We start from the raw sequence: 17,854 nt of genomic DNA on the forward strand, positions 1-17,854 counted from the left end.
CATTTGTGAACAGACTAGACCAGTGGTTCTAAAGTTGTAAAGTTCTTCTAGGTGACATCCTAATATTTCTTACAAATTCTATTTACGCTTCTATAGGAGCTTTCTGGGGTTAGAATACATATAAAAACTCCCATTCCATTAAACGCAACTCTATTGTTTTTTAAAGGTAAGATCTAATAAATAGGCCTTACCATAAAAAAAAGTTTTTAAAAACACAATACTTGAGAAAAAAATAAATGATTAAAAAATTTTTAAAATTAAATTCAATATACATATAGTAGAAATGTAGATATTAGTTAGATAAATATAAGACAAGGTCTTGGACCTCAAAGAACAAATTACCTCAAAGTTTCAGTTCTTATGCACAATTACATTAACTCATAATTTTATGAACTACAAATTTTTACTGAATGTAATTACATTTACCTCTAAGTTCTGCCAGTGTATCAAATTTTACTAACATTTGATAAAAAAATGGCAAATGATAGTCAGTGACTAATGTTTATAGTTGCCATAATTTATCAGAGTAGGAAACATTCAAAGTCACAAAGCAAACTTGAATTGCATTTTGATTTCCATAGGGTATGCATTTTAATGTCATGAATGAGTATGAAATATTTTGTCAATTATATATGCTGCATACACAATCCAGGGCTGCAGAACATTTTGGTCAATGATGCACCACATATATGACAGTGGTCCCAGAAGATCAAAATGGAGTTGAAGAATTCCTATTGCCTAATATTTTTACTATGCCTTTTATATGTTTCGATATATAAATCTTTATTTTGTATTACAATTGCCTACAACACTTAGTTCAGTAATGTGTTGTATAACTTTACAGCCTAGGAATAATAGCTTATACATATACCTTAGGTATGTAATAGGACATACCATCAAGGTTTGTGTAAGTACACTCTGTGATGTTTGTATAATGACAAAATCACCAAACAACACACTTTTCAGAATATTCCCATCATTAAGTGACATGTGACAGCATCTAAGGAATTATTATTAAAACATTAATTTTTTCAAATCATTTAATAACTTCTAAAATATTATTGTTTCACCATCAACTCAAAATACCTTATAGACAGTATCTATAAAGCGCAAGTCATTCTTTGCTATCAGCTCTACGTTGGATTCCATCAGAAGTTCTGTTACATAAGGTGAATATGAAGTAAGAGAATAGCTGATGATGGGCAAACAAGCTGCTGTGTCTCCCTTTACCAAACTGTTAGAAGAAAAAAAGGAAACAGATTTTAATGAGCATAATTCTGAAAGCTCAATGATCAAGGTAGAATTAAAAATCTTGTAAATAATTTGTGAGCCATGATACAATTAGGTCGTACATGACCCTCCAGATTCTATCTCCCATTCTAAACCACTCTAACATGAAACACTGTTATTCATGGTTCATCTACTTAAAAACTTGCTTTAGCTCTTTAGCACCAACAGTCTATTTACTATAGTATTTTGTGGGGAGGCACTCTGAATGATTTGTGTCTTCCATCTTGGAGCAGAGAGGCATTGACATCTTGTAGTGACCTGGACATTGCCCCCGGTCCAGGAAGTTAAGGGCATGTCTTCAGACACAGGCATGTCGCTCCATGGCCCCTTGGATCAAATTACACTCACCTGTCCTTTGTAACCCTGCCCCTTCTGAACTTTTCTGGATGGAACTTTCTAAGAATAAGGGTCCCTGCAATAAAAGCCCACTATTGAATGTGCTTGCTCTCTCTTGCCAGCCTTGCATGACTTTTTATTGCTCTCCTATTTGAGGAGCCTGAGGCTGAGAGTGGAGAAGCCATCCTGAAGCTTGTATAAAGGTAAAGTGTGTATCTGTGTTTTATTTGGTGTACCTGGGAATTCACAGCAGTGACTTTAAGTTCAGCTGCCTTCGTGGGTTGGGGGCAGCAGTATTTATTGATTTTCCAGAGCTTAGTCTTACCAGATTGACTTCATTTTCTAACACTTCACAGTGCTCAACAACACATGGTGGTTTTGCAAACACTTGTTACATTACCTTATTTGTTTTCTACACAAACTTACAAAAGTAAATATTATGAATTATAAGTTACAAATAAGGAAAAAAGGACTAGAAAGAGTATACGCTATAATTAGGTAAGCTGTTTACAACATTCCACTTTTTGCTCAGTTGAAATCTATACCTTATTAGTTTCCCACAACAAAGCACATGATTTTTCTCTTTTGTATTTCTTTTTGAGTAAAGCAATATTTTACTCAAAGAGGAAATTGCTCTGGCAACCTTCTCTATCTGAAATATAGTCCAAAAATAAAATGAAAGAAATACTGTTGAACAGCAAATGTTTTCATTTTATTCACTTTATGAACAGATAACAGCCAAGATTACATTAAACACATCTAATGCTAATTTCAATGACTTTGGTTATTCAGCTTCTAAGGACTTAGCAGATTAGAAACAGTAAGGAAAAAAAGGATAATACAAATCAGTAGTATATCAACACAAAAAAACAGTTCATGGTAGGAATTTTTTAAAAAAATTTTACAGAAAAGGTAGAAAGAATCAAATTATGTAGGGGAGTGTTATATGTGTATTTGTATATGTGTGGTTGTGAGAAGGAAACAATCTGAGTCTCTGTAGAAGAAGCAACCTCCCTTAATAGACCCTGCCAAAATCACCATGTTTGGGAATAATCTAAAAAGTATTGTTCTTAATGATGCTCATGGTTCAATAAAAAAAAAATTAAGTGTTTAAACACTGTTGCTATGGATATAAGGTGTTCTCCAAAAGCTACCGTTCATGCAGGTATATTTGGAAGTGAAATGATTGTGAGAGCTGTAACCTAATCAGTCCATCCAGGCTTGAATGAACTGATGGTTAATTACAGGCAGGTAGGGCATGGCTGCAGGAGGTAAGTCACCGGAGGCATGGCCTGGAAGGGTGCATCTTCCCTGTGGCCCATTAGCCACTTCCTCTCTGCTTCCCGAATACCTCTATGAGCTGAGCAGCTTTCCTCTGTTGAACCCTTCTATCATCTGCTTTGCCTTGCGCCAAGCACAGTGAATTCAGCCTACCACTGAGCTATAATACCATGAGCCAAAATTAAGTTTTTCTCCTTTAAGTTGTTCTTGTCAAGTATTTTTGTCACAGCAATAAAAAGCTAACTAAAACTACTGTAGAAAGAACACAGGTCAGTATTGGTATATTTTCAATTATTCCTACCTAAAATGTCTTAAAATGATGCTCAAAAATAATAAGAAAAAAACCTGTGTACTCAAACTGGTTAAGTCTTTACAAATTCTGGATATTTGAGATTTTCTTATTTTCAGAAGCCAAGATGACTGCTAAAACTATGGATTACATTTGTTTCATACCTTTGTTTCTTACAAAGTAATAGTAATTAAACTTTCTCCTTATTCTCACTATCCTTTTTACTTACAGCCTTCTCTTGGGATTAGTCCTCCCTAGTGTATAATTAGAATATCCATTCTCCTATGTAAAGCCCATTACTTGAGGATTCTACTTAGTCGTTAGTTTAATTCCACTACTTGAATATATACCTAACCTGGACTTGTCCCTTGATACTCTTCCACTCGATAAATGTCTATCAACTAACCAACTCCTAATATATGCCAGGTACAATTCTAAATGTAGAGTTTCTGTAATGAACAAAACAAAAATCTCAGACTTCAGCTTCCATTCTACTGGGAGAAATATTTAATCAATCAATCAACCAATGATAATAGGTAAGAATATGTGCTATGAAAAAACAGATGAATTAAATATAAAAAAATATAATGATTATCACATCAGATGGGCATTTATAAAGGAGAATGTATGTTGCTATATTCTACAAAAAAAGCAATATCTCTGCTTATTTTGAATATATTAAAAAATAAGAAATATGATTCAACTGAATGAGGAATCATATAACTAATAAAATCAGTTTGTCATATTTCTATACATTTAAAAGTTATAGAGAAATAATACTTTATACTAGTGTATAATGAACTTATATAAATAGTATCTTAATTCTCTTGGGTTGGAATTTCTCACTAATCAATACTTATATACAAACTTCTAAAATGTCCTTTCTCAAATATTTTAAATATTTCAAAGGAAATTTAAATAGAATAAAATCTTTGTTTTTATTTAGGTGTTCCCTCTAAATTATTAGCAAAATAATACAAATAAGTTTGATATTATAACTTACCCTACACAGTCCACTTCTTCAGGATAATTTAGCAAGCGAAGCACTTGTTCTAGGTTCCGTAAGCTTCTTTTTAAGTCACCTGTTGCCATTATTTAACATTAGATTCAGCTCCAACTCTTGAAAAAATCTAATTTATCACATAAAAATAAAAATCCAAGAAAGAGTGGTTAAGTCAGTTTACGTTTTGAAATTTCTCTACTCTTCCTTGTTCATCTCTCTCATGGGCACTTGCTATGTTGATTTTATCCCAGCTCTATTTCTGCTATTATCTTTCCTACCTGTCAAGTACTTACTGACTTGTATCTACTATAAATTCTAGAATGTGTAATGAGCTTCTTTCCTACCACCCATTATCTTTCCCTTGCAAAAAAGTTTGCTTTATGTTCATGTTCTTACAACGGATTTCATATGACATTCTCCCAAATATTTTTGCTTTGAACAATAAAGTAGAATTTGGAAAGACACAGCAAGTTAAAATGGCCTCTATCAGTGACTATTTTAGATACTTACATAAGATTTACATGATGCAATCAGTAAAAAATGAAGACACAGAAATTTGGCAAAGACATAGTCATTATTCCTAAGGCTCTGACCTCACACAGTTGCCAATCAGATGCTTTCTTTACAAATAAATATAGATGAACAAAATCCATTAAATAAATAAATAAGTTCAAGGTCCACCTACATAAGACAGATTAAAAGAATATAGCTTCATTTCCATTTTCTAAACACCACTAAGATGAAAGTAAATAACTAAAAATTATATATACCCTCCAGGATAAAGACAACTGGAGGAGATTTAATGTGATAAAATAATAATCAACAAAATTATGGAAAATGGAAAGCAGATGGATGAGTGACAGCCAACCTAGCAGAGCAGAGAAAGAGCAATTTAGGAAACAATAGAAACTACATAGGTTCACAAATAAGGGGCACCAGATACTTCTGAAAGGTACACAAGTAAGGCCAAGAGAATGAAGTATAAGAAAAATCATTTGAAGGTCCATATAAGGTGTGTCTAAACCCTAGATGGGAAGGGGAGGGGGATAGTAGGGGATAGGAAAGGTAGCAGAATACAACAGTCATTAATATGGTATTATGTAAAAATGTGGATGTGTAACCCATGTTATTCTGCAACTTGTATTTGGGGTAAAAAATGGGAGTTCATAACCCACTTGAGTCAAAAGTATGGAAGATGATATGTCATGAGCTTTGTAATGTTTTGAACAACCAATTTAAAAAAAGAAGAGAAAAAAAAGAAAGAAAATGCATTTATTATTCTCATTATACACACTGTAAAGTTGAAAAATTTAAGTTGGACCTTTCATTGTAAGCTAGGGGCCATCCATATTCTCAATAAGGTTAGAAAGAATATTAAAACTGAATTGGGGGAGTTGGGGTTGTGGCTCAATGGTGTAGTGCTCTCTTAGCAAATGAAGGGTACTGGGTTCGATCCTCAGCGCCACATAAAAATGAATAAATAAAATAAATGTATTGTGTCCAACTACAACTAAAAAATATTTTAAAAAACTGAATAGAAGGCTTAAAAAAGAATGAAAAAGTTTATCATAATTTAAAAATGAGTCAGAGACTGTCAGAGTGAATTAAAAAAAAACAAGATCCAACTATATGCTTTCTGTAAGAAGACCATTTTAAAAGAGACACATAGATTAAAAGCAAATGGATAGAGAAAAAAAAAACATGGTAAGACTCATCAAAACAGTGCAAATAACTATTAAGTTCAGACATAGCATATTTTACAATATGAAAAGGTATCAGTGATAAAGAGGGACATTACATAATGATAAAATCAAACTCCAAGAAAATATAATAATCCTTAACATATATCACCTGACAAAAGAACATCAAAATATGTGAGAACTTCGAGGAGAAACAGATAAATTCACTATTTTAACTGGAGACTTCTGACACCCTTCTATAATAAATATCCAGATCTAGCAGACAGAAGATGAGTAAGGACTCAGGACACCATCAATTAACTGGACATAACAGATATCTAAAAACGACTTCACCCAACAATTGCAGAATACACATTCATAAGAACACATGGAACATTCACTAAAGTAGACTCATAATAGACCATAAAACATTGCAGCAAACTTAAAAGAATAGAAATCATACAATGTCTGCTTTTACACTATAATGAAATTTAACTAAAAATCAAAAACAATTTAAAATAATAGTAAAAATAAAAATTTCAAAAAAAATTAGAAGATAAGTTTGAAAAAATAAATATATTATACAAAGGATGAAAAGATACAAACATGGAAAAGTATAAGAAAACCAGGGGATCAAACCAAAAGGTCTGACATCTAATGAATGGAAATTCCAGAAAGTCATCAGAGACACTGAGGGAAGAAGGTGTGAAATAATACAAAAACACCTCTTAGACCTAAATGTCATTATTTTCTAGACTGAAAGAGTCATTGAGTGATCAACATAAGTGAAATAAAACTCATGCCAAGATATATCACTGTGATGTATCTCATAAGAGAAAAGCAGTAGTTCTAAAAACATCCAAAGAAAAATAAATATATTACATATGAAGAGAATCAAAAGGAATCTCTATACAGACCTTATATGTTTTACAAAATTTAGTTTAGAAGGATCATGGATCTTAATGTATAATGTAAAAGTATAAAACTTTAAGAGGAAATATAGTAGAAAACTGATATGACCTTGAGTTTAGCAATGAGTTTCTAGATAATATCAATTTATAATCCATAAAACCAAAAATTGGTAAGCTAAGTTTCATTAAAATTAAAACTTCGGTTCTATGGAAGATATTGTTAAGAGAACAAAAAGAGGTCATGGTGTTACAAAACACATATTGGGTAAAGACTTGTTTCCAAAATATCCAAAGAACTCAAATTGAAGAGCATAAAGCCAACAACTCAATTAAAAACTGGGCAAAAGATCTGAACAGAGAATTCACCAAAGAGAAATGCAGGTGGCATACAAGCATATAAGATATTCTCGCCCTGCATAAAAGTCAACTCAAAATGGTATAACACCAGAAGGTTTATAACTGTTAGAAAAGAAAACAAGAGAAATAATTCAATAGGAAGTACAGGAAACAACTTCCTAAATAAGACTCCTAGAGCTCAGGAAATAAAAGTAAGAGTCAATAAATGGGATGGCATCAAATTAAAAAGCTTCTGTACAACAAAGGAAAAATCAGCATAAAGACACAGCCTGCAATGGGTGAAAATCTTTGCCAGTTATTCTACTGAAAGATGATTAATATCCAAAAACATAAAGAACTAAAAAAGACTAAAAAAATTAAATAAATGGACAAATGAACTAACATACACTTCTCAAAGGAATAAATAAAAACCATTATATAACAATTATAATATGTTCAACATGTTTAGCCATCAGGGAAGTGCAAATCAAAACTATACTGAGATTCTATCTCATCACAGTCAGAATGGCAACAATCATCAAGAATGTGAACAATAAATGCTGGTGAGGATGCCAGGGGAAAGGAATTCTTACATAGTCTGGAATGTAAATTAGTACAGCTACTATGGAAATCAGTATGGAGATTGCTCAAAAAACTAAAAATAGAACTATCATATGATTCAGCAATACTGCTCCTCAGTATTTATCCAAGATAATTTAAGTCAGGGCTGGGGACTTGCCCTATATGTAAGAGGGTCTGGATTCAACCCCAAGCTCAGAAAAACAAAGCAAAACAATATGAAACAGTAATACCTGTGCCCAGAAGAATTAAAATCAGTATGCTTAGGGACACCTGCATACTCATGTTTATTACAGCACAATTCACAACAGCCAAATTGAAACTGACCTAGATGTCTGTCAACAGATGAATGGATAAAGAAAATAAAGTATGTATACACACACACACACACACACACACACACACACACACACAAAATGGAGTTTTACTCAGTAATAAAGAATGAAATTGATTATTTTATTTGCAGGAAAATGAAAACTGGAGGACATCGTGTTAAGCAAAATAAACCAGACACAGAAAGACAAGTATCATATACTTTCTCTTGTATATAAAAGCTAGAGGGGAAATAAAAAAAAAAAAAAAGAATGTCATGAAAGTAGAAAACAAACCATTAGAGGAAGGGACAAAGGTAGGGAAATTACTAGAGAGTAATACTGGTCAAATTATGTGTTATATGCATGTACAAATAGGATACAAGAAAACTCACTATTCTGTATAATTCACATGCACCAATAAATAAATTTAAAAAATTTTTATAAAATATTTAAATAGATGCTCAACATATCATCAGGTAATTGCAAATTTAAAAATAAAACAATGAGATATGTGTTAATCAGCTTTTCTCTGCTATGACCAAAATACCTGAGAAGAACAACTTAGAGGAGGAAAAATTTATTTGAGGCTCAGGATTTCAGAAATGTCAGTCCATAGTTGACAGACCTCATTGCTCTGGGCTCCCAAGTTGAGGCAGAACATCATGGTCAAAGGTTCTGGCAGAGGAAAGCTATTCACTTCATGGCAACCAGGAGGCAGAAAGAGAAGGGGGAATGGGTTACAAGGAAGACAAACCCTTCTAGGATACGCCCCAGTGACCTACTTCCTCTAGTGACCTCCACTCCCTAGAGTTACCATTCTGTTATTCCATTCAAACTAGAATGGATTGATTTGGTCACAGCTCTTATAATCTAATCATTTCAACTCTGACTATTCCTGCATTAATCCAGGAACTTTTGGAGGACATTTCATATCCAAACCATAACAAGATACTACTGCACACCTATTAGAATTGCTAGAATCCAAAAACAAAGCACAACAAAAATAAGCCTATTGATAACCAAATGTATTTGAGGATATGAAGAAACAAAACTCTATTGCTAGTGAGAATTCAAAGTAGTATAGCCATTTTGGGAGATGGTTTGGCAGTTTCTTACATAACTAATCATACTCTTACCACACATTCAGCAATTATAGTACTCATTTACCCACTAACCTAACAAAAATTTATGTATGAATAAAATCCTACATAATCAGTGTGTACAACAGTTCTATTCATAATCACTCAAAAGTGAAAGCAACCAAGACAACCTGAGGTGTATTACAGTAATGTACATCCACACAATGGAATATTATTTAACAATAAAAAGAAATGACTTTTCAAGCTACAAAAGGACATAGATAGATCTTAATTCATATTTCTAAGCAAAAGCAAGTCCAAAAAGGCTACTAGACAATTTCAAAGAGAAGACATTCTGTAAATAGTAAAACTATAGAGACAATAAAAAAACACAAAGGTCAATAGTTGCCAAAGATTCAGAGGGAGAAGAGTAAGATATATAGGTGAAATATAGGGTATTAATTTAGAGAGATAATCTACTCGTTGTGATATCTTATAGATAGATAAATGACATTATGCCTTCATCAAGATCCATGAAATTCTGCAGTCCAAAGAGTGAATGCTAATGGATGCAAAAATTTTAAAAATAATTTAGGAAACTGCACAGGATCGAGTGTAGACTATGAAAGGGTAATCGAATTACATTACCAATGTATGAAACAACTGCATTAAAGGGGATGGGTGAAAGTGAATGGAGTCTGTGAGATTAAAGGCAAAAATAACAACACATAAACACTACACTCTGGTTCATAAAGTTTTTGCCTACATGCATATGAGATAAAAATTCTGATACTCTTAAAGAGATATATTGAAGTTTAAAATTAGGTATATTGATGATTGCATAATGGGAACCAGGTTTAAGAGGAATTTTACAGGTAAGTGGAGTACACTAGAATTAGCTCTATGTGTTAACTGATTATAGTTAGAAACATCAGTATCAACATGTTTACCGTAATATTGATACCAATCATTTCAAATAGAAAGATTTATTGATATATGCACACACCTGGAACAATCTTAAGCCAAAACCCCAAATCCAAAAACACTCCCCAAACCTGAAGCTTTTTGATCATCATGTCTATATGCAAAAAGTTTCAGATTCTCAGCATTTCAAATCACAGATTTTTTTATTAGAAATGCTTGATCAATACCCTATGCAAATACTCCAAAATCTGAAAAACTCCAAAATTTAAAACACTATGATCCTCAAACATTTTGGATAAGAGATATTTAATCTGTGTAGTGCTCAATATATACACATATATTTTGTTTCTCTGTCAAGTGAAAGTTTTTGAAAGTAACATCCTTCAGCAACAAGCATAGCAATCCTATGGCAAACTAGCATCTAGATCTTGATGTCTACAATACAAGAAATCAGGGCTCCTTGAAGAAACATTCAATTCTAGGACTGGGGTAGGAAATATAGAAGATGAACTGAAGCATTGTGTAGTTTTCAGGAAATACAAAAACACTCTACAAAGAAAATTTTGAAGGGTTACGTCAAAGGGACATAGAAGCCAACAAAGAGTTCCTAATGGTTACAAACTGAAACAACTGGAGCACCAAAATTCGTAACTATTGAATTATAACCCAAGTACAAGACAAAATACAATCAATATAACCCAAACATGAAAGAAATAAAGAAAATCTTATAATGGACAATAGGTATATGAAAATATCCAACATTTATTTATAATTATTAGAACATTAGTAATTGAGGGGAATTGCCTGCATTTGATTAAGGATATCTACAAAAAAAAAAAAAATCTACTGCAGCTGGGTGCTGTGATTCATGTTTGTAATCCTAGTGACCTGGGTGGCTGAGGCAGGAGGATGGCAAGTCTCAGAATTTTAGCAAGACCCTTAGCAACTTGGTGAGATCCTGTGTCAAAAAATAAAAAAGGTCTGAGGATGTAGCTTAGTGGAAGAGCACCACTGAGTTCAATCTCCAGTACAAAAAAAAAAAAAAAAAGAGGTGGGGTGAGGTGGGGGGAGATCTACTACAAACATTGTATTCAATGATGAAATACCAAGTTTTCTTCCGAGATTGAGTAGAGGCAAGCATATTTACTGTCATCACTTTTTTTCAACATTAAACTGGAACTCCTTGATAGTACAAAAATATAAGAAGGAAAAAATATTAAAAAGAAATAAAAATGTCATTATTGTTTGAGATCACACTGAATAAACTGCATGTGAAAAAATCCAAAAGAAATAATAAGTAAATTTAGCAAGTTTGCTGAATACTGGGCCAATACACAAAAAACTTAACTGCATGTCTCTGTATCCCTCAAATAATAGAAAATGTTTTTAAATGACATCTATCAATAATTCACTATAGCCTCAATAAATATCAAACACGAATAAATCTGGAAAAGATGGATAAGATCACAAAACAAAACCATAAAACTTTATTGACATGCACTGAAGAAGATCTAGAGAAGAGGCAACATTTTGATCAAAGATTGACTGAATAGATTATTGATACATAAATTCAATGCATCCCTGTTAATGTTCAGATGTGGTGTTCCCCAAAAGCTCACATGCGAGACAATATAAGCTTTGGAAGAGAAATGATTGGGCCATAGCCTTAACCTAATCAGTGAATTAATCCCTGATGGAATTAACTGAGTGGTAACTGGAGGCAGGTGAGCTGTGGCTGGAAGAAGTGATTCATTGGGGGCTTGGCTATGGGGTATATATTTTTATCTGGCAAGTGGAGTCTCTCTCTGCTTTCTGATTGCCATGTGAGTTGCCTCCCTTTGCCACACTCTTCTACCATGATGTTCAGCCTCACCTGAAGCCCAAAGGAATAGAGCCAGCCTTCTATGGACTAAGACCTCTGAAACCATGAGCCCTCAAATAAACTTTTCCTCCTAAAATTGTTCTGGTCAGATCCTTTAGTCACAAAAGCAAAAAATCTGACTAAAACAATCCTTTCCTACTATCACTAAACAAACACACACACAAAACAGGTTTTTGAGGGTGAAAATTGACAAGCTGACTAAAATTTATACAGAAATGCAAAAGCTAAAGGATAACTAAGAAATCTTGAAGATCAAAATTGGAAGACTTAAATCATTCATTATGAAAATGTTTTATGAAATTAAATTTGGAATTCATGAAAAGATGTACAAACAGAACAATGACACAAAACCAAGTCCAAAACCAGCATATATATTGATAGTAGTGACAACAGTGAGTAGCAGTGAAAAAACTATATTCTTTTCCAATGGTAATACATCAACTAAATATCCACAGAAATCTTGAAATCTATATTACAACCTTCACAAAGGGTTTATTGAAGATCTAACTTCAATAAAATACAATCAATATAATCCAAACTTGAAAGAAATAAAGAAAATCTTATAATGAACAATATACAAAGGCCAAACAACCAGGCTTTGTGAAGATCACAGAGGAGAATATCTTCAGGATCTCAGGAAGAAAAAGATGTCTTATGACTGATAAAATGAACCACATTAAAATTAGTAACTTCTGTTCATCAAAAGATACTCTGAAAGGTCATTGAATGGACGATGATACTGGCAATACATATAACCAACAAAAATAATCTTATGTAGAACATGTAAAAAAAATCTACAAAACAATAAGGGGAGAAAAAAAAGATGCTCAATAGAAAAATGGGCAAGGATGCTGAGGGCCATTACCAAGTAGGTATTGATGCATTGTAATCCTTGCCAGTGTACCCCATGTTAAATGGACTTGCCTTGGAAATTTGCTGCGACCTTGCTTGTGTGTTTGAGAAAGATGACCCTGCTCAAGGTGATCGAGGGTGGATCCAGGTTTGAGGAAGTATCCTGCAGGTTTGAGGAAGTATCCCGGTCCTTGGGCTTAGGGTGTTCCCGGTTTAAGGCATTTCCCGGTTTAAGAATATGGGTTTTAGGGAAGTTGAGGTTGAAGATTATTGCTGCTGGGATTAGGGTGTTCCTGCGGCTTGTTGAGTTCTCCTGAGATTAAAATGGGATTTGGAAAAAAGCCTCGTGGAGTAGGATTTGGGATCAGACATATTGGAATTGCCCCTGAACGTGTGTGGAGGCTGGTGTGAGATCGGGAATAAAGAATTGCTGTTTGAACCTACAAAGCTGTGTGGTGGCTCGTGATTCTGTGCCAAGCGGAGACATTGGCACTTGGCTTCGGCACAAGAGATCACAGCAAAAACTACAAGAACTAACATGTAAAAAGATTTCATTAATCCTTAGGAAATTATGAAGTAAATCCAAAATATGAGTCGATAGTACATGTGAAACTCTTAACACAATGATGTGAAAAAAGTAAATCAGTACAATTACTTTGTAAAATTTATTGTTGATATCTTCTAAAGCTGATGTACATAGGGATCTATGAAAGAGAAGTGACTCTGAAAACTGTACATAACAGAAATACCCAAACATACAAACATGCATGATCTTTGAGATTTTTTGTAAAAGATCATTTAAAAAAAATCCCCTCTCCCAAATTAATACCATGAAACTTATTTCTAAATGACTCATTTTACTGAATGGACTACAAAATTCCCAAAGGGGGTTGTTTCCAAAGGAGGTTCATAAAATAAACACATAGATAATTTGTTAAGAACTTTTGCATGATGGAGATAAACAGGTTTTGAATCACAAATTTAATCAATAAGGCAAAATTCAAAAACATATTTAAAAATATCTACGACTATTCATTGACACTTCATAAAAGGAAAATAATACATAACAATACCTTGATTAATGAATCTTCTGAGAATGAAGCTCCTTTAAAATGAAGTCATTGACATTAAAAACAAAACAAAACAGAATAATTCATAAATTGGGTGAAGTAGTTGGTGTGATCTTTTCCCCCCTAGTCTATATTTCAGTAGCAATCAGAATATAAATCATTCCCTTACACATCTTGTCTGAATCTATACATAAAGAGGTATTAAGGCTACCAATTTGCAAAATCCTAAATTTAGTAAGCTTTCTATGTTAAGACCCTTGCCACCCATTTCTGTAGCCATTTCTCCAGGGTAGAGCAACTATTCCCTCTCTTGAGGAAAACTACTGTCCTATTTTTAGCCTGTTCTCCTTTATCAACATGGTGAAGAATAGGTTCTTGAATAATTGTTTACCATTCTTCCATGATCACTTCAGTCACTATTTTCAGCCTCTCAATTATACCATCTAAACAAATTTACATTTGTAGGCAAAGGGAATTTCGGTTATAGTCAAATGGGAAATAACCAATCTCAAAATCAAATTATACAAAATACTGGTCAAGAAGGTAAGCTTTAGCTAACATCTTATAGGAGGCATGGGTGTAGATGGACATATGGAAACAGTTTTCCCAAGATCAGCCTTTACTTAGCTAAGAAAAAATGAAATGGAAACTAATCTGGTTGTAACTGTCAAAAAATTTTTTTCTTGGATTCTGTCACTGAACAATTTCATATGTCTGAAACTTTTTCAGGTTCCAGACCTATCTAACTTCGTAAAATTCTTCTCGGGTACTTTCTTATTGAAAGACATTCTCTAACTTTAATGTAAAAGGTATCTCTCCCACAGATTTCGTTTAGTCCCTCCAAATGTATATCTCATCATCCCAGTACATGCAATTTTGTGGTATCTTTCCTTTTTCTGAAGTCCTGAAACACATTTCCATGTCTCTTACATTATTTCTACCTCTGGTAATGGAATTTCTGACAACAAAGTATGTCCCTGGAACACATCCTCTTCAGTACCAGTAGAATACATATTTTGAAGAAGAGTAAGATACAAGTACAGCTTGGATCTGTAGGTGAAGGAGATAAGTGATAAGACAGAATAGTAAAAATGAAGAAATTTAAAAAATTTGAGTATTACAGAAAAAATTTACAGCTCCTGCTGTACATTTCCATGAAGGGCTTTGCTAAAAAAAAGGGGGGGGGACACTAAAATTAAGATATTAAAAGAAGCTAATCTATTACTTATGCATATTTTAACAGAGTACTTTTGGAAACGAAAATTAATTTTTTACTTTAAAAAATGTGATTAACATTTTCACCTGATTACCCTTGTCAAAGAAAATTCAAAGGAGGCAATACTCAGCTTGTAGCACAGATTCAGTCATTAAGGTCTCAATATTGCTGGCTAGCTTCCCCTAGAGTTCTGTCTACAAGTCAAATCTGTCCGAGTGAATTGATGAGAAAGGCATAAAACAATATATACTATTAAGTAAAATATACTATTAAGTAAAATATTTAAGATTTTTAATGTAGCTCAATCACCTAGCATTTTAAGATCATTAAAATGATGCCTCCCAATGGGACATCACAGGACTCAAAAGTGATTTTTGTTAGAATCAAACAACTAAATTGTATAAATTAGTGTGGATGTTTAAAGAGTTTGTGGCATAGATCCAACGATTTATATTATCTAAAAACCATGCGTCAAAAACAAGAGGAATAAAGATGAGAAAAAATTAAATTTGTGAAAATTTCCACAAAAGATATTAAGGAAATACTGTTCTAAGTGATATGGAGAAAAGTTTAAGGAAGGGAAAGCATTGAGGAAACTGGGGGGAAAGGGAATAACTGTGTAAAGGTTTACGAATAATTCTGGAAAAATATTCTACGACACCCCAATTACAGAATATAAAAAAAGAATTAAAATTCAAGACAGTTCTTTTTATAGTGAGAGGGAAATCTGTAATTCTTAAGATGGAGAAATATTTTAAACACCTGGAAAACGCAAGTAAGGAAAAAACAATTACTTTCAACTCTTCCTTCCCATCAGTATTTTAGAGGAGCCCGATGCATCCTCAGCTCAGAGTATCCACTAGGAATCCATCCCTTACCCTGATCTCAAGATTGTAACTTCTCTATCCTTAGCCACAGCCTAAATCTGATTAAGCAGCTACGATGTTTTCTACCTCGTGGCTATTAAAAGCATACACCAGGCGAGTATACGGGCAAGGTACATTCGGGATTCCCCTTCCGTAATTTAAGTTAAAAGGGTGAAGAGACAGACCTGCTCTTTCGCCTCCACCCCGGGTCTCAGTGAGGAAAGCAGAGAGAGGCGACCTCTGTCCAAACTAGTGCGCAGCCCCGCAGGCTCCCTCGGGCTCACCCGGCAGCCCCCGAGCAAAGAAGACCTCTAGCCCAGCAGGACAAGAAGGGGAGAAAAGGCATCTGTAACCGGAGCTCATCACCGGAACTAGTCTCCAGCAGGTACTCCCTCAAGGCCAGAGCTGGAGCCCCAGCGCGCTTCTCGCGCTGACCGTTTGTGTTGGAAGAACAAGTTCGAGCCCGCCGCGCACCGCGGCAAGATCTTCAAAGCGGCGGGCTCCTTGGCGCTCTAGGATTCCTCGCTGCAGATTCCATGGCCCGTTCGTCCAGACTCTGAGGTAACTTGACTCTGCAGAAGGCCTCCTCAATGGCCAATGCGATATTAATTTGCAGATTATTAATCAGTATAATTTAAAAGGTCAGAATAGCTCGGACTAAGAAGCAAGAAACAAGGAATCTGTAGCGAATCATAAACAACGGGAATTAAAATGATTCTTCTTTAAGGGTCAGAACCCGAACGTCACTTCCGGCAACAATAGGAAACGTCAAAACTGGGACAGTCGGCAGCTCTGGCTTCTGCAGCTTGAGGTGCTCCGAGTTCACACGGGTGTAGGGCTGTTTCTGATACTCTCGGCACCGTCATCTTCACCGGCGTGAACTAGTAAAGTTTGGACACACTTCTCCATGGCCTGGGCATCAGTTCCTGGCTGAGCCATTTTCATTTTGGCTTAAAGCCCCCGCCCAGAGGCCGATTCGTCGCGGCGGCGGTGGAGATCGCAGGTCGCTCAGGTACTAGCATCAGCCTAGATATTTTATATCTATTTATCTCTTTTGCCTGTTTATCCTCACTTTTCTTCACTGAAATAAAGACAGCCAGTGCTTGCCAGTTGGCAGAAATTGGCCGATCTCTAAGAGTTTACGACCAATGACAGTGTAATGTATCTTGAGTGACAGCAGTGATGGCTTATTAAAGTGAAGAATCAGTGCCATAAGGCGGGAATGGGCGTTCCTTCTGTTTCTAGGCCATTGGGGTATAGGTCAGCTTGGGACCCTAGTTGGTGACCCAGCCTCATTTCAAAATAAAACCGAGAAACAGCAAGGGTTACTTTATTTAAGCCCAGGTGTTGCTTTTAGGTGTTATTTGGGTGCCTTACCACATTTTTTGGTTCTTTTATGAATGCAATTGCAGTTAACGTTACAGCAAGCAAATTTTGGTATAAAATTTGTTAAGGTTTTAATTCGTCTTTTTTTGTTTTGTTGTAACTGGGCTCTAATCTCTCACATGATACATAATAAATATTATTAATTGGACAAAATTACATGAAAGAATTCCAATTCTCTGTCATTTGACTTTTTTGGTTTTATTTTAGGTTCTGTGTGTCTAATAATTGAGTCTACTTGTTTTACAACTATAGTTTTTATTTTTAAGGATTCTAGGTGTTTCTCCCTGGGTTAATTAATCATGACCTTTTATTGCAAGTGAAGCCAATTTGTTTTCCATCTCAGCATTTCTTCCTCTTCTTTTAATGTTTGGAGTGTGGTAACTATGTTTCTAAGATAAGAGATCACCCCTCCATAAAAATGACTTACAAATATGTCAGGTTTCAGAATGAAGAATAAACAAGTTTTGTTATATTTTTCAGGTTGATTCATAAAATTTCATTTTTGTCTAGTTAACCTGACAATTTGTTTGATGAGGTACTTTGTTATCTATTGCTGAGTAA

At 34.3% G+C, this 17,854-nt stretch overlaps 2 protein-coding genes across 6 annotated transcripts in view; one reads left to right on the top strand and one right to left on the bottom strand.

Moving 5' to 3' along the window:
* The window catches only part of Cep44 (centrosomal protein 44), a 36,511-nt gene extending 20,033 nt beyond the window's left edge, over positions 1-16,478 (bottom strand). The window contains exons 1-5 of one of the 4 annotated variants that reach the window (XM_026389728.2): positions 16,093-16,478; positions 14,756-14,875; positions 13,829-13,860; positions 4,200-4,326; positions 1,087-1,234 (exon numbers count right to left, since the gene is read on the bottom strand). In XM_026389728.2, coding sequence (XP_026245513.1) covers positions 1,087-1,234; positions 4,200-4,288 — 237 coding nt within the window. In that variant the 5' untranslated portion in view covers positions 4,289-4,326; positions 13,829-13,860; positions 14,756-14,875; positions 16,093-16,478. The remainder of the gene's footprint in view (positions 1-1,086; positions 1,235-4,199; positions 4,327-13,828; positions 13,861-14,755; positions 14,876-16,092) is intronic. The other 3 variants (XM_026389729.2, XM_026389731.2, XM_026389730.2) reach the window with 3 other exon arrangements.
* A 195-nt stretch (positions 16,479-16,673) lies between these two features.
* Positions 16,674-17,854, top strand: part of Fbxo8 (F-box protein 8) — a 45,907-nt gene continuing 44,726 nt past the window's right edge. For both annotated transcript variants that reach the window (XM_026389733.1, XM_026389734.2), the window contains exon 1: positions 16,674-16,919. The gene's annotated coding sequence lies outside the window, so the exon portion shown is untranslated. The remainder of the gene's footprint in view (positions 16,920-17,854) is intronic.

The sequence above is a fragment of the Urocitellus parryii genome, chromosome 14 (genome assembly GCF_045843805.1).
Source record: "Urocitellus parryii isolate mUroPar1 chromosome 14, mUroPar1.hap1, whole genome shotgun sequence".
NCBI classification, from domain to species: Eukaryota; Metazoa; Chordata; class Mammalia; order Rodentia; family Sciuridae; genus Urocitellus; species Urocitellus parryii.